Genomic DNA, 21654 nt, shown 5'->3' with positions numbered 1-21654 from the left:
AAAAAGACTTAAAAAAACAACCCAAAGCCCCCCTACAACCTTCAGCTGCCAGAAGGGCCCAAGGCAGCAGCCACGTCATCAGACGTGGGACGGGACCTCAAGGTGCTTTGCATGTCTCTAGGTCCCTGGACTCCTGCAGTGGGCTGTCCCTTCAGCTCCAGTTCTGAGGCTTGGTGTCCTCAGAGGAGCTTGGAATTCCAAACCATTCAGTAGGGAATCCGGCCGCGCCCCGCAAGGCCAGGCCGGGGTCCCTTCCTGTTAGCCCAGGCTCCTGCCCCTGCCCTCCCAGAACAGGGCCGACTGCCTTCTGCCAGGTCCCCAGGTCTCCTTCTCTCTAGACCTGCCCCCGGTCCCATCCTCCAAGAGATGACAGGGTGGGGCACCGAGCAGGGATAGACCCTGGAGGGGATTGAGGGCTGACAGCCCCACTCCCCTGGGCACCAGCCACCCTCCAGCTCCTTCCCAGCTCATCCGATCCCCAAGTCCCCGGGATGGGGGCATTCACTGAGCGGGGGGCTTTTGGAGGGGCGGGGGAGGACAAGGACAGGTTGACAAACTCCGTTTCCAACTCACTGAGTCTGGGGGGGGCCTGAGAGGTGCCAAGACATTTGTAAGTGGACAGGGCAGGAAGGAGGCACCGAACCTTCGGGAAGGCGGAAGACAGAGTCGGGGAGGAGGAGGTGGAAGGAGCAGGGCCCAGCATCATAATAGCGAACATTTCCAGAGCGCTTTTTCCATGCCAGGTATTGTCCTAGGTATTTCATAGGAATTATTACCTCATTCTATCCTCATAGCAACCCAATGAGGTAAACGCTCTCATTAGCCCCATTAGGTGAGGGCAAGGAGGCACAGAGAGGTTAGGTAACCTGCCCGAAGTCGCACAGCTGGGGAGCTGGGGCCGGGTTCGAACCCACGAAACCTCCGTCAACTCCAGCTGGGAATGTGGGAAACCGGAGACAGAGCACCGCTTTGGAAGATGGGACGTTCAAGCTCCAGTTCCGTCCGGTCCAAGGCTTTCCTTCATCCTCCCGCGGAGAAACCGACCTGTGCAGGAGCGCCCTCTCCTGGAGGACGCTCTCCCCGCCGTGTTCTCGGCCCTCTCCGCCGGCCGGGGGCGCCGCGAGCGGGCGACCGAGCGCCCGCCCCGGCTCCGCCCTCTTTCTCGAGGTCGGTCTTCTGGGCGGGGCCGAGGCGTGCGCCGAGGCGCGGCCCAATGGGAAGGCGCGGTGGGGGTGACGGAGGCTCGGGGCACCGCCCCCTCCCGGGCGCCGGCGGTGGGCGGGAGGAGTGCGGGGCCTGCGCTTGATTGGCGGTCGGGCCGGCCAGTCAGCCCCGGGCGCGGGCGGGGCGCGGCTCCGAGCGCGAAACATGGCGGGACGAGTCGCCGTTGGCGGCGGTGGCGGCAGCGAGGATGAGGGCGACGACGCCGTGTTCAAGGCGGCCGTGGAGGTCTTCGGGAAGCTGAAGGTGCCGCGGGGCCGAGGAGCCACCCCAGGCCGGCGTGGGCCGGGTGGCAGGGCGGGCGGGGTGTGGTGCGGAAGTCGGCGGCGCCCGGCGCGGCCCGTACCGGGTCGTTCGGTCCGGCGCCTCGAGCGTCCTGCCCCCGAACTTCTGCGGCACAGACCCTGCAAGACTCGGCCGGGGCGCGCGGAGCGAGCAGAGGCGGGGAGGGCACAAGCCGGGGCCTCAGGGAGCTCGCGCGGTCGGGGTGACCGCGGCGGCGGGGGGGGGAGCGTCCGTGCCCCCAGTCGAGTCAGCGTCAGATGCCCGTGAGGGTACTGGTGAGGAAACCCTTCTCTTGAGGCCAGGCAGCTGTCCCCGGTCGTGCTCCCCGCGCCCCCGCCCCCATCGGGTCCCCGCGCTCCCCTCGCCCCCCCCCCACCCCACGATCGGCTCCGTCGGCCCCGTCCCTCTCCTTTCCCTGTGGTCCCGCAGCCGGGAGCCGCCATCAGAGTCTAGCTAAGGCTCCCAGTTGCTCCTCCGTCCACGTCCAACTTCTGCTTGAGCCCCAAGAGGGGCAGCTTCGATTGATGGGAATTGAACCCCGGGGCGCGATGGCAAGCGCGGCGGGGGTGCCGGCACGCCTGGCGGGGGGTGGGGGGGTGGGCGGCGAGCCTGGAGGTGGGTGCTTGGCCGCAGTGAAGGCGTGTGCACACGAGGGCGGTGAGAGCATGATTGTAGATGTGAGTTTCAGCCCTTCGCTGATGGTGGGCTTTCTAAAGCTTGCTGGCTTTCCCTTTCCCTGCTTAGGACCTCAACTGCCCCTTCCTCGAGGGTCTTTATATCGCAGAACCAAAGACTATTCAGGAACTGCTGTGTAGCCCGTCCAAGTACCGCTTGGAAATCCTGGAGTGGATCTGTATCCGGTAATGTCCTTGGTTCTTCCTCACCCCTGGGGTTCGCGGCCACCTGGGGAAGATGGGCTTTTGTTCTCTTCCTGAGGAGCTGTCCTCCATCCAGGGTCACTGTGAGAGCTGCTGCTTAGGTAAGAAGTGCCAGCCGTGAAGGCGGGCTCAAATCTAGGGAGAAATTGCCCTGGGCAGTGCTTCATTGTGTCTGTTTGCCACCTTGCCGAAGCTGAGCTTGGCCTCCTGGAGTTTTTCGTGCCATGACTACTAGTTTCTGAGCTGGCAGGGACTGGGCGTGGGAAATGATGGACTTCAGCCCTTTCATATTCAGACCGGGAAGCTGAGGGTCGGTCTGGAGTCGCGAACTGTCTCGGCTCTTGCCACCAGAGAGTGACAAACAGGGCCAAAACCCTGTTTTCCAGTCCTTTGGGTCAAGGTGCACCTTGGGGTGTGTGCCTGGCACCGTGCAAGGGAAACGAAGTCTGCCCAGATGGCAAGGGGAAAAATCCCGAAAGTCCTGCGAAATGTCTCTTCTTCGAGAGCAGCAGCCCCTAGCTGAGCATTCAAGGCTGTGGTGGGGAAGGCTGAGGTGAGCCTCTGTGGGGCACTGGCTGCTGTGCTCTTGGCCATGACCCCCCAGGGCTGTCCCTGGAGTGGTCCTGGCCGGTCTGTCTGTAGTCTCCCAGGAGGCCAGGCCTCTGCCCCTCTTCAGCCTGGCCTGTCTGCCCTTGCAGCTGAGGAAGGTGCCTAGATGGGAGCCTGGCTGGAGCGGGGAGGATCCAGCTCGCACTCAGCTGGTGCGTGCCTGCCAGGCCCCAGGGAGTCAGCAAGCCTGCCCCGGAGGACGGAGGAGGGGCTTTCATGTTCCAGCCTGTGCCTTTCCAGCAGCCTCTCCTCCTGCCATCCAGGCCCTTCCCCAGGCCCCACCCCAGGCTTTGGCTCCGCAGTGCTCTCATAACCTTCTGTTCTCACTGACTCTTCTCTCTCCTGGAATGGCCCCTAAGGTCTCTGCATGTCACACATACTCCTATACAGCCTTTAAAGACCCAGCTCACATGTCCAGTCTTCATTTAAAAAGTCTCCATGAGTTCCTGTCGTGGCTCAGAGGTTAACGAATCTGACTAAGAACCATGAGGTTGCGGGTTCGATCCCTGCCCTTGCTCAGTGGGTTAAGGATCCGGCGTTGCCGTGAGCTGTGGTGTAGGTCGCAGACGTGGCTCGGATCCTGCGTTGCTGTGGCTCTGGCATAGGCCGGTGGCTGCAGCTCTGATTCGACCCCTAGCCTGGGAACCCCCATATGCCGCGGGAGCAGCTCTAGAAATGGCAAAAAGACAAAAAAAAAAAAAAAAGTCTTCAATTCCCAGGGCAAAACATGTCTCTCCTTCCCTTGGATGCCCATAGCCTCTTGAGCGCACCCCTATCAGAGCCCTCAGCCCGCTGGTTCTGTCTTGGCCCGCTATCCTGTCGGACTCTCCAGTGCACTGGGAGCTGCTGGAGGGCGGGCCCCAGGTGGGCGCCCCCCCCCCGCCCCCCCGTCAGCCCCAGGTTGCAGTGTGGTGTTGCGCATACTCGAGACACGCTCCAGGCTGTGGGCTGACAAGCAGGTGCACCCGGGTACCATTCCAGGTGCCTCAGACGGCTGGGTGTCCTCAGGGAGCTGGGGTTTAGTGTCCACAAAAGGCTCAGGCACAATCCCAGTGCTGGGCATCCTCCTGCAGTCTGAGGAGTGGACCTTGGCAGGGAGGAGGTGGTCTTTGATCTGAGAGGGAACGGGGGGCACTCGTTTCCACAGGAGTGGGGAGTCAGGGTGTGGGAGGGAGAGCTGGGCAGCACTGGTCTGAATGGCAGCTCAGGGCAGCTCATGGAGCTCATGGTGAGCCTGGCAAGCCGTGTGAAGCCCTTTGAACTTTATGCTCTGGGCGGGATGAGCATGGGACCAGGGGAGTGATGTATTGAAATTGGCATTTTGGGCAGGGTGAATTGGGCGGATGGACTTGGAGGGGAGAGGCTGGAGGCAGGGAGACCAATGCAGAGGCTGTTGCAATGGCCCTGGGAAAAGATGGCAGGACCCTGGCTTGGAATGGCAATGGCTCATATGACAGGCACTGTCTGCCCTGCAGGGACCCGCGCCTGGTCCAGGACCCTGGGAGGAGAGAGAGTAGTGGGGATGGCCTGGGTTGGTTTGGGGGTCTTTTTTTTTTTTTTTTCTTTTTAGGGCCACACCTGCAGCATATGGAAGTTGCCGGCTGGGGTGGAATCAGAGCTGCAGCTCCCAGCCTACACCACAGCCACAGCAATGCCAGATCCACATACGTGACCTACACCACAGCTTGCGGCAACACCGGATCCTTAACCCACTGAGTGAGGCCGGGATGGAACCCTCATCCTTGCAGATACTAGTCGGGTTCTTAACCCGCTAAACAACAGCGGGAACTCCGGTTCCTGGATCTTGAATGCAATCCCAGGAGGAGGGAGGCCAAAGTTCCATCTTAGAGAGGCTCTTGTGGGAGGGAGCCCAGATTTGCCTGGCCCGGCTGAAGGGTGGGGACCAGGTCGCTCTGTTGGCCAGAAGGGGATGGGTGAGAGGCTACAACTGCAGTCCTCAAATGCTTTTAGTGCTGTTTTTGAATACAAGGAACAGAATCCTTTTAAGAAGTAAGCAGGGAATGTGCAGTGGCTTTTAATGACCTGGACCTGGCAAAGGTGCTGTAGGCCTTTCAGGGGCCTGAAGAGGACTGGACAGAGTTCAGTTTCTCCCAATTTCAGGTTGGCTTCTTTGCATGTGGCTTCGCCACTTCAGCCTCCTTTAAGGGCCACTGTTTCACCCCTCTGGGCGGAACCTGGAAGCTGCACCCAGCACTGGGGAGGGGGGCGCTGGCCATGGCAGCTCTTAGTGGCCCCCATGCCAGGCTGGCCTTCAGCACGGGCGGGGCAGAGCCAGAGGGCCCCTGGGTGGCTGCGTGCGCTCGTGTGGCTTTCCTGGGCTCCCGAAGAGCTTTGCTTGCTTCAGGGCCTTGAGCACCGTCGGGTTGTGCCCTGTTCCCTGCTGCTTCCGGAAAATCAGCTTTCATGAAAGTCCTTTCTGAGTGAGGCCGCTTAGGCCTTCGGGGGCTTATTCGTTAGTGAGTTGAGGCGGTTTGTCGGGGTCCAGCCTGCTGGATCCCCGAGCGCTCTCCGCCCGGCGCTTGGTCAGGGAGTGTTGCCCAGCATCCAGGCCCAGGGCCAGCCTCCTGTAGCTTCACCGCCCTGCGGCCCCGCCCTCGATGGCCAGGGCTGAGCGCGCGGCCGCCTTCATGAGGAGGGACGACAGGTGGCGCAGCTGAGGCGCCTGGGCCCCAACCCCTCTTCCCTGCCATCCCGCGGCGTGGGGCCTGGTGCCTCGGGCTGGGTGGTTGGGTCACCGGTCATGGTCCCGCCAGCTCCCAGGGCCCCAGCGTGGTCAGGGCAGGTGGGGCCTGGGATGCAGGCCCGTGGAGGCATGAACCCAGGGAAGGAGCAGTGCCCTTTCCCACCGCGATGAGTCGGTCGCCGGGTCCCTAGGGCTGGGCCCGGGGCCCCCACACCGCTGTAGCTGGCCGGAGTCCCGGCCCCAGTCATTCTGGGGAAGGAGCCTGCCATGGCAGCCAGCTCGCGGGGCTCCCTGGCAAGGAGGCGGCCTCAGCTGCTGGAGCCAAGTTCCCGTGGCCTTGGCGCTGGGCCGGGCCTGGAGCGCAGGGCTGGGCGTGCAGTGCTCGGTCCGTGCCCCCCACGGACGAGACCCAGTATGTTGCCACCTCACTGCCTTTGGTTCCGTCCACGAGCTTGGCAGCTTAAGGCAAAGCTGCTTACGGGTGGCCACTGTCCCATTTACCTGTGTGGTGTCATCAAGGCTCCGGTTCCGCCAGGCCGCGGGGACGGCTGGGCCTGCCGTCACCCGACCCGGGAGGCCGGGGCTGTGACCCCACAGCCCGTCACGCCAGGAGCCCTCCGATGGCTCAGAGCCGTGACCTGGGGTGGCATCATCTCGGTTGAAGGCGCTAAGCGTGGACGCAGTGGCAGCTGATTCTGTGGCCAAAGCGCGGTCATGCCCTCGTCCCCGCCTACTGGCCACCTTCATGGTGCCGGCCGCCGCCTTAGGCCCTGGAGATGCGGAGGGCAAGCCAGCTCCCGCCTCCACGAGGCCGCAGTCTCGGAGGTGAGAGCCCCGTGGAGGGACAGGCCGTGGAGGGGCAGGGCCTGGGCCTGGCTGTGAATGGGGTGCCGCGGTGGCCTCCTCCGGCTTCCCTGGGTGGGGGCGTCGGCCGCCGGCTTCGTGGGATGCGCTGCAGCCGGCACCGCGCCTCGCGCTCAGGTTGGGCGGGAAGAGCGCGTTCCGGGCGCAGAAGGGCCACCGGGGACCCCGCCAGGGCCCGTGGGACCCCCACCGCGGGAGGGCTCGGCCCACCGGCTCCCAAGCGCTTTAAGGAAGCCGCCCTGGGCGCCTCCTGAGAAGGCGCTTCCAGCTCTGGCGACGTGCCTTTTTGCCTCCTGGGCAGTGCTTTCATCTTTTTCTCATGAGAATTTAAATGTCAGTGTTCAGATTTACATTTCGGAGGTGAACTTTCCGAAATGTTTTGGGTTTTGTTTCCCTGATAACCTGTGGAGTTGCAATTCACATCAGATAAGATTATCTGTTTTCTTTTTATTTATTTATCTTTTGGCCGTGCCCGTGGCATGCGGAAGTGACTGGGCCAGGGATTGAACCCACGGCACTTCAGTAACTAGAGCCACAGCACTGACAATGCTGGATCCTTAACCCTCAGAGCCACCAGGGAACTCCCTAAAATGACCCATGTTAGAGTGGGCGTTTCGGCGGCATTTAGCCCCTACGACGAGTAATTCACTTTCGAGAGCGTGTGTGCAGAGGGCTTGTGACGGGACCGCTGTGGCCCACCCAGGCCTGACTGGTTTTGCTCTTTCCCTGCAGGGCCTGTCCGTCCTGGCAGGATAAGGTCAGCTCGCTGAAGGGGGCCTCAGCCGAGGCGAAGGTCCAAGGTGGGTCTTTGTTATGGTGGCTTCTGACCTAGTGCATGGCCTCCTTCGCAGGCTGTGAATTTCCCATCGGGCTAGTGTTTTCTCCTGGTTAGCGTACACTCTGTGGATGTTACTAGAGCCTTCTAGAATCCATCCCCCCCCCCCAACACGCACGCGTGCACACACACACACACGTGCGTGAAGGAGATCCTGCCAGCCCATCTACTGAGGGGCTGGGGACAGAGACGGCGGTTCTTGCCGATGCCACCGGTGGTCTGTCCACGTGCGCACACTACCCGAGGCACTCCTGGAAGCTCGCTGGGCAGCTCTCCACGGGGGCTTATTTCAGAACTGCTTCCTCTGGATCCTTTCTTGGCAGAAGCTGTCCTTAACCCGGTAGTGGGCATTAGGTGAGGGGGACCGAATTGCGGTCCTCGAGATGGTGCCTAACTCTGCCTGCACCCTGGCATTTCCAGAGGTGACCGCGTTTGGCCCCACCACTCCAGGGTGGGCGAGCCGGACCCTCGGGTCCTGATCTGTGCCACTTCTGGCCCTGCCACATTAGTTATCTGGAGACAGTTGTCTCCGAGGCTGAAACTGGCCAGTAGAACAGGGCGTTGTATCTTGAGCCTGCAGGGCCGGCCTAGGGGCCGAGCTGGGCTGCAGATTATGTCCAGCACTTTCCTCTGGACGCTACCACTCTGAGGTCGCTGGCTTTTACCCTGGGGAGGGCTGCTGCTGCCTCTGGCTTTAACAGCATCCCTTGGGCCCCTGGGCTGAGAGCAGGAGGCTGGGCAGAGGCAGGGATGCCAGCTGGGTGTGCTGCCCGATCTTGGGTTGATAGTGAGGAGAGTGTTGGCCAGACTCGCTGAGCCTTGGATGCGTGCTGAGCAGGAGAGGGGCTGGGGAGGATGCTAGGATTTGGGGTTAAGGGATGTGGGCCAGGCAGTGTGCTTGGGGGTAGAAGTGGCATCTGTCCTGTGTCTCCAAGCTTCTAGCACCAAACCCTCCAAGGCAGATGCCGGTGTGAGGCCTGTTCTGCCACTGCGGCGTGTGAGGGTGGGAGCGGGGCCAGGCATTGGAGCAGGCATTGGCTGCAGGCTTTCTGGCTCCAAATCTGCCCTTTCTCTGTCTGCCAGATGTTACCCAGAAACCACCCAGGGCACCCTGGAAGACATGGCCGAGCATTCCTTGTACCACACGGGGACTCAGTTTCCCAATCTGTGAAATGGAGCTAAGGCCCACCTCCCAGGGTTGCCAGCGAGATGAAAGGACATGATGACATGAAAGGCCCGTGGGAAGCTGATGACTATGAGCGGGTTCCTTTTGCTTGGGCTTGGTGAGGTCCCTGGAAGGGTGGCTCACAGCATGTTTGAAAGGTTCCCTGGCCTCTGGGTGAGGAAAGTGGTACCCAGAGAAGGACAGGGACTGGGTACAGGTCACACAGCAAGAGCAGACCTGGCATCTGGGGGTGTCCTCCGTCTGCCTCGTTGCTGACCTGGGTCTTCCAGGCCCAGCCCGGCCTCAGGGGTGCCGGGCCTGCTGACGCCGGGGCAGGAGCACCCTAACCAGGGCGGCGCTCGGCACCCTGCACGAGTGCGTGGCGTCCTCGCCCGTTTGGGGGCGTGTCTGCAGGAACTGAATCCGTGTGTTCCCACAGAGATGGTGAAACTAGGCCACGAGCTGATGTTGTGTGGGCCGGGTGACCAGGAGCTCCTGAAGGTAGGAGGGGACCCTCTCTGTCGCTGTGGGCGGGGGCCTCAGTCCGCTGGAGTGGGGCGGGAGGGGTCTCTTGGCTCAGGCCCTTGCTCCTTAGGCCCAGAAGCCAGCATCCCCCTGCCCTGCTTCTCAGCAGCCCGGGCAGGAGCCCCAGCCGTCTGGAGGGCCGGGAGGGGAGGGTGGTGAGGAGGCCGAGGAGGGTCTCTGGCGCGCGACGACTGAAGGCGCACAGAGCACACCGAGACCTCCGTGGCTCCATACACGCTGACACCCTGTAATTGTCACATCCACTTGGCAGTAGGTACTTGTCTTAGCCCCGTTTCTGGGGAAGGTGGCAAATAATTCTTCCAGGGCTTCTGGCTCTGAGCCCATGCACTTTCCCCCACGTGCTGCCCACCGGTGGGTTTCTACACAGAGGCAGCCCTAATCCACCCCATGTCAGTCAGAGAAACCCTGCCACCACCCTTAAAATTTTTTAAACATTTGAAATGATTATTTCTGTGTTCTGGCTACTACAAATAGCATTGCTATGACTGTTCCTGTATACATTTTTTTTTTTTCTTTTTAGGGCCGCACCCTTGGCACATGGAGGTTCCCAGGCTCGGGGTCCAATTGGAGCTGCAGCCACCGGCCTATGCCAGAGCCACAGCAACGCCAGATCCGAGCTGCATCTGCGACCTATACCACAGCTCACGGCAACGCTGGGTCCTTAACGCACTGAGCGAGGCCAGGGATCGAACCCGCCACCTCATGGTTCCTAGTTGGATTCGTTTCCGCTGCGCCACGACGGGAGCTCCTGTTCCTGTATACATTTTTGACCAAAGACACGCTTTTGCTTCTCTTGGGTATAGAGCTAGGAGTGGACTTGTTTAACTCTTGGAAGTTTTTTGAGTATGTTTGTTTCACTTTTTGAGGAACCGCCAAACTGTTTTCCAAAGTGGCTGCACCATTTTACATTCCCACCGGCCACGTGCGAGGGTTCCGCTTCCTCCCCGGCATTCCCGACGCGGGTTGTTGCCCAGCTTTTGATAGCAGCGAAGGGCTAATCTCACGGTGGCTTTGATTTGCATTCCCCTGATGACTAATGATGTTGAACGTTTTTTCATGGGCTTATTGGCCACTCGTATATCTTCTTTTGAAATGTCTCTATTCAGATCTTTTGCCCACTTTCTCATTGGGTCGCTTGTGTTTTTAATTATGGAGTTGTAAGAATTCTTCATATTGGCGTTCCCTGGTGGCTCAGTGGCTAAGGATTCGACGTTGTCACTGCTGTGGCGCAGGTTCCATCCCTGGCTTGGAAACTTGCACATGCTGAGAGCATGGCCCAAAAAAATAAGAGGGGGGCGGATTTCTTTATATGTGCTGGATATAAGGCACAGCAGATAGTGATTTACAAATATTTGTTCTCATTTTGTGGTTTGTCTTTTCACTTTCTCGATGTGTCCTTTGGAGCAGAAAAGTTTTTGACTTTGTTGAAATCCAATTTATCTTATTTTCCTTTTGTTGCTTATGCTTCTAGTTCCCTATATAAGAATCTGTTGCCGAATCCGACGTCATTAAGATTGACCCTTGTGTTTTATTCTAAAAGTTTTGGAGTTTTAGTCTTATGTTTACGTCTTGGATCCATTTTCAGTTGTTTTATGTACGATGTAAGGTACGTGTCCAACGTCCTTCCAGTTTTCCCAGCACCGATTATGGAAAAGACCATTCTTTTCTCATTGGACTGTCTTGGCATCCTTGTTGAAAATCAATTAACATAACAATGAGGGTTCACTCAGCGGATTAAGGATCCAGCATTGCCATGAGCTGGGGTGTAGGTCGCAGACGCCGCTCAGATCTGGGTGGCTGTGGCCGTGGTGTAGGCTGGCAGCTACAGCTCGGATTCGACCCCTAGCCTGGGAACCTCCATGTGCCACAGGAGTAGCCCTAAAAAGACAAAAATAAAGAGGGTTTATTTCTGGATTCTCCATTCTATTCCATTGATGTCTATGTCTGCCTTGATGACTGTGGCTTTGCAGCCGGTTGTGACATGTGAATCCTCCACCCATGGGAATTTTAGAATCAACTTGTTAATTTCTGCAAGAATGCCAACTGGAATTTGAGGACAACTGCCCTGAATCTGGGGCCACTTTGGAGAATATTGCCGTCGACCATATTAAGGCTTTCTGTCCTCGAACATGGGCTGTCTTTCCATTTATTTAGGTTTTCTTTAATTTCTCCGAGATGTTTTTGTAGCTTTCATTGTATGTCTTGTACTTCTTTTGTTAAATTTATTCCTAAGTATTTTATTTTTTATGATGCTGTTACATATAAGTGGATGTGTTTGCGCAATTTCATGTTTGTACTATTGATTGCTAATTTGTGGAAATACAATTGGATTCTTGGAGTTTGTGTTTTTGTTTTTTTTTCGGGCCATACCCATGGGGTCTGGAGGTTCCCAGGCTAGGGATTGAATTGGAGCTGCAGTTGCCAGCCTACACCACAGCCACAGCCACGCCAGATCTGAGCCACACCACAGCTCACAGCAACACCAGATCCTTAACTCACTGCGTGAGGCCAGGGATCAAACCTGTGTCCTCATGGATACTAGTCAGGTTCGTTACTGCTGAGCCACAACGAGAATGCCCAGGATTTTCTGTATACAAGAAATAGAGAAATTTTTATATCTGCCTTTCCAATTTAGCTGCTTTTTATTTTTTTCCTTGTGTAATTGCTCTGGCCAGCATGTCCAGTATAGTGTTGAACAGAAGGGGCAAGCGTGGGCACCCTTAGCTAGTTCCTGATCTCAGGGGGAAAGCGTCTCATCTTCGCCACTGAGTATGATGTTAGCTGTGGGTTTTTTGCAGAGACCCTTTATCAGCTTCAGGCTGTTCCCTTCTCCTAGATGAAGTGTTTTATCATGAAAGGGTATTGGACTTTGTATTCGTTTTCTCCGCATCTGCTGAGATGATCATGTGTTCTGGTCCTTTATTCTAGTTTTCCTTCGTTTGACATTTCAGATTTCCTTCCAGTATCACTTCACTTCCGTCTTAGAGAGCTGCCTTCTCCTCCTTCTTCTTTAATGGCTGCCCCTGTGGCATATGGAAGTTCCCAGGCTAGGGGTCGAATCAGAGCTGCCACAGCCACAGCCACACCAGATCTGAGCGGCATCTGCAGCCTACGCTGGCAGCTTGTGGCAACGCTGGATCCTTAACCCACGGAGCCATGCCAGGGATGGAACCTGCATCCTCATGGGTACTAGTTGGGTTCTTAACCCGTTGAAGTGGGAAGTCTAGCGATTCTTCTTTTGACGTGATCTGCTGGGTCCAAATTCTCTTAGATTTCATTTCTTTGAGTGCGTCCAGTTCCCCTTCATTCTTCATGGATATTTTCACCGGATGTAGAATTCTGGGTTGGCACTTCTTCTTTCCCCACAGCTTCCAATGAGACATCTGCGGTGGTTTGAGTCATTTTCGCCCATGGGTCATGGATTGTTTTATTCCTGCTACTTAAAAATTTTTTTCTTTGTCATTACTTATCAGCAGTTTGATTGTGTGTTTGTGGGACAATTTCTTTGGTTTTGTCCTTTTTGAATTTGCTCAGCCTCCTGAATCTGTAAGTTTGTGTCTTTTGCCCGATTTGGGAAGTTTTCAGCCATTATTTCTTCAAATACTTTTTCAGTCTCCCTGCTTTTCTCCTCTCCTTTTGGGCCTCCTATGACACACAGGTCCATGCGGCTCGTAATTTGTTTTCAATCTTTTTGTCTCTATTGCCTGTATTGGATGGTTTCTGTTAATCTGTTTTCAAGTTCACTGTTGAGTCCCATCAGTGAGTTTTTAATTTCAGTTACTCAATTTTTCCGTTCTGAAGTTTCCATGTGGTTTTAAAAGATAAGTTTTTGTTTCTTTGCTGATGCTTCTTATTTTTCTTTCTTTTTTTCTTTCTTTCTTTATTATTATTTTTTTTATAAGGGCCACACCTGCAGCACATGGAGGTTCCCAGGCTAGGGGTCGAACTGGAGCTGTAGCTGCTGGCCTACGCCACAGCTCACGGCAACCCCGGATCCTTAACCCACTGAGCAAGGCCAGGGGTCGAACCTTCAACCTCATGGTTCCTACTCAGATTTGTTTCCGCTGCGCCACCACAGGAACTCCTATTTTAGCTTTTCTTTCGACAATGTTCATGGGTACTTATTCAGCATTTTTGCAATGATTCCTTTAAATTTATGAGGTAACTCGAGCATCTGTGCCATCTTGTCGTTGGTATCTGCTCTTTGTCTTTTCTCGTGCAAATTGAGATTGTGGTGGTTTTCTTCCTGTAGTTTTCGATTGCATCCTAGACATTTTGAATATTACATTGATTCTAGGTCTTGTTGGTTTTAGTGGAAGTTTGTGTTGTTGTCGTCGTAAAATGCGCGTCACAAAAATGTCCCCATTGGCCCTGAGGGGCTCCACTCTTTCTCTGAAGAATTTTTTCATTGTAGTAAAATAAATACAACACAATTCCCATCAGCACCATGCTGACGTGTACAATCAGGGCAGTGGGTACAGTCACAGAACTCTCCATTTTCCAAGCTGAAGCGGTACCGGTTCCTAGGCCGTTTTCAAACCCACAGCTCAGCGGCATTTCGTACATTCCTCATGTGCCACACCACCGCTGTCTAGTTCCAGAACGTGTTCGTCACCCCGAAAGAAGCTCCTGTGCTCACCGCACCCCACGTGAGCTGCAGGCCCTGGCGCCATTGCTCTGCTGTGTCTATTCGTAGAAGTGGAGCCGTAGGGTGTTCCAGGGTCAGGCGTGTTGGAGCATGGGGCAGGACTTCAGCCTGTCGTATGGACTAGAGCTTAGGAGCGGACGTGTGGGCATTGTTGAGAGCCGGGAGTGGGGACGCGGGAGGAGGGAGGTTGGGTGCGGGGCGGCCATCTGAGATCATGGTCATGTCCCAGGGACGCAGGAGGCGGCTAGAGGCTGCCTTGCTCTCTGCTCTGGCGCGTTCCTGTGTTCTTGGACTTTTCAGGTTGCCAGGCAGCCTTAGCCAGGAGGCCTGTGGGCTCGTGGACAGGGAGCTGAGCCGTAAGCGTGGTAGCTGACTGTGCCCCCTGTCCCCAGATCCGCTCCCCCCAGGGCTGTCCAGCCTGAGATGCCCCCGGGAGCCTCTCACTCTCAGCCTTCCGTGCCCGCTTTAAGGGCAGATGCTTCTCAGAGGACTTTATCGAAGCCACCAGTGATGCTGGCTGAGAGAATCGTTCTGGTGCGTCCCGCAGAAGAGCAGGTGTCTCAGGGTAGGGGCAGCGAGGAGCTCAAGGGGAGAGCCGGGCCCAGCTTCCTTCCTAGCACCCTTGCTCATGCAAGGCTCTTGGGAACAAGCTGGGCCTCTCACGTTGTATTTAGGGCGGCCATCAGCTGCGAGCTCTCTCCCCTTTCTGAAAGGAGGAGGGACTTGTGCTTCGGAAGCCTTGAGCTCCCAGGCACCTTTGGGGCAGGGGGCTGTGTCAGCTGCCTCTCAAGGCCTCACTGCTTGCCACCTGTTGGTGACGAGTCATTGTTCCTCCGCAAGGAGTAGGATTGGCACAGGCCACCTACAGCCCCATCTTGTTGTGCCAAGGGCCGTGAGCCGGTCCTCAGCAGTGCTGGATGGGGTTCAGATGTGGGGGGGGCGCTCCTGGCACACCTGGCTAGCGAGTGCATGCGGCCTTCCCTGCCCAGGGCCGGGCCTGCGCCCAGAAGCAGCTGCGCTTCATGGACCAGCTGCTGGATGTGGTCCGGAGCCTGACTGTCGGATGCTCCAGCGGCTCCAGGTAAAGGGTTCGGGATAGGCCTTCCACGGAATGGCCGGTGGGCGCCCTTGGTCTCCCGTCTGGGGCTGGTGGGGCTGGAGGGCCTGCTTGGACACCTGAGCCCACCGCCAGGCCCATTTCTGGCTGGGGCTTCACTCTGCGCACTGGCCCAGGGTACCGGGCTGTCGGCGCGAAGGTGTGGGGCGGGCCTCGGTGCATGCAGGCGGCCCCCGTGGAGGCCGGTGGGCTCCCAGAGACCAGAGGAGGTGTGGTCTCGTGGCCTCTCCGCCTGTCTCAGTGTGGTGACCTCCGGCCGGTGACGGTGACGGCGTGACTCTGGGGCCGCCTTTGCAGCACGAAGGAGCACTTGGAGGACATCAGGGAGAAGAATGAGGCGTTGCTGGGGGAGCTCTTCCTGAGCCCCCACCTGCAGACGCTCCTGAGCCCGGACTGTGACCCGGGGCCCCTGGACGTGCAGCCTCTTCTGGACAAGCCGCGCGGTGACCGGCGGAGGTGTGTGCCCTGCTCGACCTCTTACCTGGGCCAGAGCCTCCCGTGTGGCTTCTATCCCAGTGGCCGCCATGGCACAGAGCACAAGTGCCCCCCCTTCTCTCCCTGTAGCACCAGTCCCTCCGTCGAGTTGGAGGAGGAGAAGGTGGCCGAGCTGGCCCGGCAGCTGCAGGAGAGCACCTCGAAGCTCCAGGCGCTCAGGACGGAGGTGAGGGCGCGGCTGCAGGGGCCCCGCTTTGTGCTCCGGGCTGGGCCATGCCGCCTGCCTGGGACCCAGACATCTCATTTTTACAATGAGTGCGGCGGGAGGCCTAAGCGAGGTGGTGTGTGTGTGGAGCCCGCCGGGTTCTCGAACAGGGTGACTGCTCAGGCTGCATAAAGGCAGGAACAAGGATGCTCTCTGAGGTGTGGACAGGCTGGGTGCCAGGCCCTGGGCTCCGGGTGTTCCTGTGCTTTCTGCAGCCCTGGACCCGGCCTCAGTATGGTCCTTGGGGGGACATCAAGGCCCACACAGGCCTCCAGTCTTAGGCCTGTCTCCTGGTTTGCGGAAACCTGGGTGGCCAGTGGCCCCAGCCTCCAGAAAGGGGTTCAGGGCCTAAGGCCCATGACAGCCTTGAGTGACCCCTGCCCCCTGCCTCTGGCTTTGCAGCACAAGCCAGGGGCCGCTGTGAGCGGGGCCGACACCAGCACCCTGGACCAGAAGCTGCGCCTGGTCAGCTCTGACTTCCACCAGCTCATCGTGGCTTTCCTGCAAGTGTATGACGACGAGCTGAGTGAGGGCTGCCGGCGCCCAGGCCCCTACCTCCATCCGTGTGGCCCCATCGTCCAGGCTGTGTACCAGGCTCTGACTTCGTGCAGCCAAGTAAGAAAACCCCTCTCTCTCCGCCCCCAGCCGCCCCTCCAGCCCCCAGTGAGGCTGGGCCAGGGGACTGGGAGAGGCTTGGCCCCGGGCTCCCCGCACGTGGGAGGCTCGCTGGGCTCTGGACTGCAGGCTCTAGGCCTCCGTCTGGGACTTGGGGCTGGCTGGGGGCGAGGGCTGATGGGGCTGTCCCCCCGTGGCCCCTGCACTTCGGGAGGGCGCCAACGGAGCCAAGGGCTCAGCGCAGGAGAGGCGCAGAGGAGGTCTGTGCCGTGCCCGCGCTGTGTCCTAGTGACCGGGAGACCCTGTCCCGGCCTCCAGCTTCTGTCCCTGCGTTGGTCTCAGTCTGTCTTCGTGCTCCAGCCACAGCTAGCACAGTCTGTTCGTTCTTGCAGGTAGATGCTTGCCTGTCTGTGCCCTCGCCCCAGTTCAGACAGACAGGCACCGGGGCATCAGTCCTGACCCGCATCCCCCGTGGATACGGCTGCCGTGCGGACCCTGACACCGGCTCAGGCTTCCGTCATGCTGGCCTTGGTTTATAGCAAAAAAGCTCTTAGACTTCCAACCCCCTGACCAGCCTCTCCTTTATGAGTCTACCAACAGGGCGAGCGAGGGCCTGAGTGGTTTTCCCACTGGGCCACTGGCTTTGCGTGGCCCTGGCGGGGGACGGGCTCTGTGACAGCGTGGCGTCCCCGCCGGGGCAGGAGGGAGTTAGGTCGGCGACCCTCCCGTCAGAGGTCCGCCCTCACCCTGGCGCGAAGCAGGCGTCGGCTTCCGCGGGTCTGATCCTGGCACCCAGGCCCTCACGTCCCCTCCCGCCCTCTGTCCCTCCCTCCCTCCCAGCTGTTGAAAGCGGCCGTGGAGGCCACCGACACCTCGGCGGAAGCCATGGAGCTGGCTGCGCAGCAGCAGGGCGAGCCGCTCTGTTGGGGCAGCAACAACGCTGCCATGAGTCTCGGTATGTGGCCCGCTTTGGGGGCGTCTGGGGGCTGACCCTTTGCTTTTTTCTCCTTTTTCTAACACGTGAGGTTTTTCCTCCCTCAAACAGTGCTTTCGGCAGATTGTCAAATGGAAACATGAACTGCAGAAAAGTGGGAGGGACACAGAGACGCTGCCTCGTGTGGGGACCAGAGGTGGTGCGGTCACTGTCCCGCGGGTTCCTCTCATCACTTGGGGTTTCTTTGCATAAGTTGGGGAGAATCACACGTGTGCCGTCTCGTATGCTTTCCTTCGGGCCTCATTCTGAGCATTTTCCCATGTTCTTGTCACAGTTTTAAGCCTCACTGTTGCTTTCAGGCATTTGCTGTCATTTACGTAACCTTTTCTATGACGGAGCCCGTGGGTCGTTTTCAGTTTTTCACTGTCACGCATGCCACGGTCCCGGGGATTTCCAGCAGTGACACCTGCAAACAATCCCAGGCTTTATCCTGGGGTGACGCTGGGTCACTGATGCTCAATGTACGCGCAGGGACAGTAGTTGTGGTTGCAAAGCTTGGTTGCGCTGCTGTGAACAAATGCACGCTCTAGGGGGTTAGAAGGAAAATGCAGCCTGGCCTCCCTTTTCTAAAGGGACAAAAAGGTAGAAGGAGCCCAGGTAGGAACTGAGCCAGCACATGGATGGGGTTTTCTCCGTCCTGGACTCGGAGGTGGTTCGCTTTGTTTCCTGCTTCTTCCATCCCGAGGTGAGGTTGCCGCCGCCGTGGCGGGGAGGCCCCACTGTGCGCTGGATTCGAGCCTTCCCCGGTTGGCTCTTGTACACGGGCGGAATGGGATCTGGGTGACATTTGAAACTTTTTTCGAAGTTCCTTTTTCTTGCAGGAATACACACTTAGAACAGCTCGTTCTTTGCTTCCACGATGAGACAAATAATGGCTGTTAGGGAGGCGTCTGAGCTCCTGGGGTAGAAACGTGAAAAGGCGGACCTTCTCCCTGGGCTGTGGCGACACCCGCCACCAGCCACCATTCAGTTCCAATGACTTCACAGCAAACCCTTGTGGGACCACAGCCCCGGCCAAGAAATGGAACACGCTTCGCGCCCTGGAGACCTCCTTGGCCTCCCGTCCGGGCTCCAGGAGGCTTCCCTCCCCGCGCCCCCACCCCCACATGGGTGTCTGCCGTCGGCTCACATTCGCCCTTCTCTCTTCTGTTCTCAAGCCTCTCTTGGCCTTTGGCCTTGGGCGCTCTGGTGATCATGTGCCTTGGTGTGGGTCGCCTTGAGTTTCTCCCACTGGAGTCTCTTGAGCCCCTTGTGCGTGTAGCTTCGCGTTCTTCCCCCACACCCGGCCTCCTCCCGCCCGCAGGGCTCCTCAAAGCCCTGGGGGTGTCTCACTCCGCAGCCTCTCCTTCCAGGCTTTTTGGTTTGGGTGCTGTCGGGCCCAGCTCTTACCCAGCCTCTGCCTGTCCTTCCCACCCATCGCCCCCCAGGGCGCCGCCAAGGGGTGGCTTTAGGCCACAGAGCCCCGAGCCCGCCCTTGGCCTTGACACACACGCTTGGCACGTGTGTACCCGGGCGCCCGGGGGTCTTTCTTCTCTCTGACTGAGCTGCAGCAGTATCCTCCGTTTAAACATTTATCATAACGTTTCTCTTAGTCACCACCGTCGCTGCTCTCTCACCCCCAGTGTGTGTAATTGCTGGGAGCGCGATGCCCGCGGCGCAGGCGCTCATTAGCGTAATGATGGCCGTGAGCGTCGCCACCGCTGCCGCCACCACGTGCCGCCTCGGCCCTGCTCACGGGGTCCCGGGCCTCCTCGCGGCTCTGCTCCGTGTATCTTCCTCATTTTTTTTTTCTGTCTTTTCAGGGCCCCACTCACAGCATATGGAGGTTCCCAGGCTAGGGGTCGCATGGGAGCTGTAGCCGCCGGCCTACACCACAGCCACAGCCACACAGGATCCGAGCCGCTACACCACGGCTCACCGCAACTTGGGATCCTTAATCCACTGAGCGAGGCCAGGGATCGAACCTGCATCCTCATGGTTCCTAGTTGGATTCGTTTCCCCTGCGCCATGACGGGAACTCCAGGTTCCTCATTTTGTTTGAGATGCATTCTTGGGCTGTAGACAGGACAGAGCAACCGTCCGTGTCAAGTCCACACCAGAGGCCGGTTGGAAGAGCCTTAGCATTTCCCTGCTCCTACCTGACAGAGTCGGGGCCTCGGTCTCTGCAACCTCGGGCCAGGTCTGTGTTGCTGCTGCACGTCCCGGCTTAAGCTAGGCCACCGATCTGGGTGCCAGTCGCCAGGCTGTGTTGGGCTCACGTCGCCATGCCTGGAGTGAGGGACCGGGTGTGCCTGCAGGGCCTCGCGCATGTGGGGAGGGCCTTGGTGATGTGGGTGGGCGGCTGGTGCCGTCATCCTTCACCAGACACCATCTCGCCTGGGTGGACCTGAAGCCCCCTTTGCCTCCCAGGCCATCAAACTCTCGATGCATTTTGAAAACAGACAGGTTTCTGGAAGCCGGAACGTGCATAGGAGCAAGTCGAGGGATGCAGTGGGTGGAGGACCGCCCTGGGAGCAGTGGGGGAGCCGGTCGGCCTGGTGGAACCGCCCACCACAGTGCCAGGGCCGTGTGGCCGGCAGTCCCAGGGAGGGACAGCGGTGAATGGGCCGGAAGCAGAGGGCGTAGGCAAAGCAGGTCTGTACAGATTGGCACTCCCGGGCTGGGTCTTGCTCTTTGGGGACGAAAACGACTGAAGTGAATGCAAACCCAGGCTCTGCTGGAGCTGGTGGCCCAGCTGTAGCCGCCTCTTTCGGGCCTCTGGGGGTCCGGCGTGAGTCCAGCGTGAGAGCTGGTCCTTGCCTGCTCCTGCTGCCCTGCTCCCCGCGGGAAACAGGCCACTCCACTGGAGCAGGGCTGCCCTGCCTCCCCTCCCCACCCCAGACCGACACCAGGGAAGACAGGAGAAAGACCTGGAAAAGTCGGCCTAATAGGTCTTTGAGCCAAGAGTGCTTTCCAACCAGCTTGAATGAGCGCATCCCGTATGGCGTCCAGACAGACACACCTGGGACACGAGGAAGAGCCAACGAAGAGAAGAGCCAGGCCGCGCTCTCAGCAGCCCGAGCATTTGTCGAAGCGTTAAAGAAAAATCTGTGGAAGACCAGAAGCCAAAGGAGGCAACGAGTCTTTTAAGAATAGGGACAAGAAGGGCAGAAAATCGAAATGAGGACAAAGAAAAGCCTCACCGAGCAAGCAGGGCGCGGTGCGGAGCGCCCGCAGATCCTGGGGCAGGTCACGGCCCAGGCGCCGCCTCCGCGGGCCCAGAGCCCTGCCATCCGCAGCAGCAGCAGGGCCGCGGCACGGGGGCCCAGGCTTCCAGAGGCTGGTGTCGCACGTTCAGAGGCCCAGGGGCTTTGGGCCTAGGATCCACCACCCAGCCAAGCCCTGAGCCAAGAGAAGGCGAGGCAGTGACCGGAGCCCTGGGCTGGGGAGCCCGGGAGCGGAGCGGGGCTGGGGTGTCTAGAGTTGGGGGAAGCCTGAGGATTTAGTAGAGGCAGATGACACCCCCAAATCCTACCTGTGGAGCGGTGTGGTCGCCCCCAGAGGGCATGTGGCTGGGGCTAGGCGCGCCCCGTGACTCCTGAACTTCAGTCATCCTCGGCCAGGGCAGGACCAGATGCCAGGTGACAACCTTGCCCTGTGGGAGGGTGGAGGACAGGCCGAGACAGAGGGAGCGACTTGGCGGAGGGAGAATAGGCATCTGCAGTAGTAAGGAACAGGCTTCAGGGTCTGAAGTTGGTGCCTCAGGAGGCAGGTGCCCCCATCCCTGAAAGCCCATCGGTCGCGAGGCTGGCCTGTGGCCTGGGGTGGGCAGCTAAGGCCTGGGTCCATTGGTCTGCGGGTGTGCGTGGGTTGCTGATCAGACTGAAAGTCCACATGGCATCAAAATCAGAACAGCCCCCGGCTCCTGAGCTCGGGGGTGGGGGGTGGGGGGGGCGGGGCCACGGCCAAGCGAGTGGACCCCAGCTTGGGGCTCAGCCTGGCACCCACAGGGGCCTTCCCTCTGTGCTCCAGCCCCTGGCTCCCTTAGCTCCCTTAGCTCAGGCCGATGCTGGGGTGCGTTGGGGTGCCTGGGGCCTGAGGAGAGCCAGTGGAGGCCGGGGGCCTGGGTAGGCTGGGGCCGTGGGGGTGCAGGGGGCTGGGAGGCGCTGGGCTTACTTTGCTGTTTGCCCTTTTCTTTCCTCTGCAGCCAGCAAAATGGAAGAGCTAAGCCAGAAATATAAGACCTTCAGCGACGGTCTGCACAGGGGCCCAGAGTAGTCTGGGCACCGCCTCCAGATGCCTGGCGCCTTCAGCTCCTCGGGAGGGAAGGGCAGAGGGAGGAGGGCAGTGTGAGCTGGAGAGAAAAGAGAGCTTCTGAGAAGTTGCCTGCTGCCTGCTTCTTGCTTCCACGGCTCTGCCTGCCTCCTGCTCTCTGCTGCGGGGCCTGGCCGCTCCGGCCTCCTGTCCCATCCCGCCTGGCCCACGTCCTCCCCC

General features: G+C 59.0%; 1 protein-coding gene across 4 annotated transcripts; it reads left to right on the top strand.

Annotated features, from left to right (window-relative positions):
• Nucleotides 1-1328: 1328 nt before the first annotated feature.
• HAUS7 (HAUS augmin like complex subunit 7) lies at nucleotides 1329-21545 on the top strand. Of its 4 annotated transcripts, none has more exons than XR_014835913.1 (10): nucleotides 1329-1467; nucleotides 2251-2366; nucleotides 7294-7361; nucleotides 9001-9062; nucleotides 14745-14836; nucleotides 15170-15328; nucleotides 15437-15533; nucleotides 15975-16187; nucleotides 17028-18167; nucleotides 19015-21545. XR_014835913.1 is itself a non-coding variant. In XM_021079954.2 (10 exons), exons 1-10 carry the CDS (start codon nucleotides 1369-1371, stop codon nucleotides 21436-21438), a joined length of 1092 nt encoding a protein of 363 aa, XP_020935613.1. In that variant the 5' UTR covers nucleotides 1329-1368; the 3' UTR covers nucleotides 21439-21545. The 4 variants fall into 4 exon arrangements, 3 of the variants coding, with proteins under 3 accessions (XP_020935613.1, XP_084865056.1, XP_020935614.1); XM_021079954.2 differs by having other exon boundaries at nucleotides 17028-17142; nucleotides 21368-21545; XM_085008930.1 differs by lacking the exon at nucleotides 2251-2366 and having other exon boundaries at nucleotides 17028-17142; nucleotides 21368-21545.
• Nucleotides 21546-21654: the final 109 nt, after the last annotated feature.

The sequence above is a fragment of the Sus scrofa genome, chromosome X, assembly GCF_054392235.1.
Source record: "Sus scrofa isolate SSC_HxYL_T2T_F1_AM1 chromosome X, Sscrofa_HxYL_maternal_Yorkshire_Landrace_v2.0, whole genome shotgun sequence".
NCBI lineage: Eukaryota > Metazoa > Chordata > Mammalia > Artiodactyla > Suidae > Sus > Sus scrofa.
Note: the sequence above shows the minus strand (reverse complement) of the source record. Positions and strands in the feature narration are given on the sequence as shown.

Bases quoted from the DNA above. Each gene is read 5' to 3' on its own strand.
- HAUS7 (XM_021079954.2), top strand. From the start codon at position 1,369: ATGGCGGGACGAGTCGCCGTTGGCGGCGGTGGCGGCAGCGAGGATGAG. The intron at 7,362-9,000 runs GTGGGTCTTTGT...GTGTTCCCACAG, and splicing joins AGCCGAGGCGAAGGTCCAAG to AGATGGTGAAACTAGGCCAC. The intron at 15,534-15,974 runs GTGAGGGCGCGG...CTGGCTTTGCAG, and splicing joins TCCAGGCGCTCAGGACGGAG to CACAAGCCAGGGGCCGCTGT.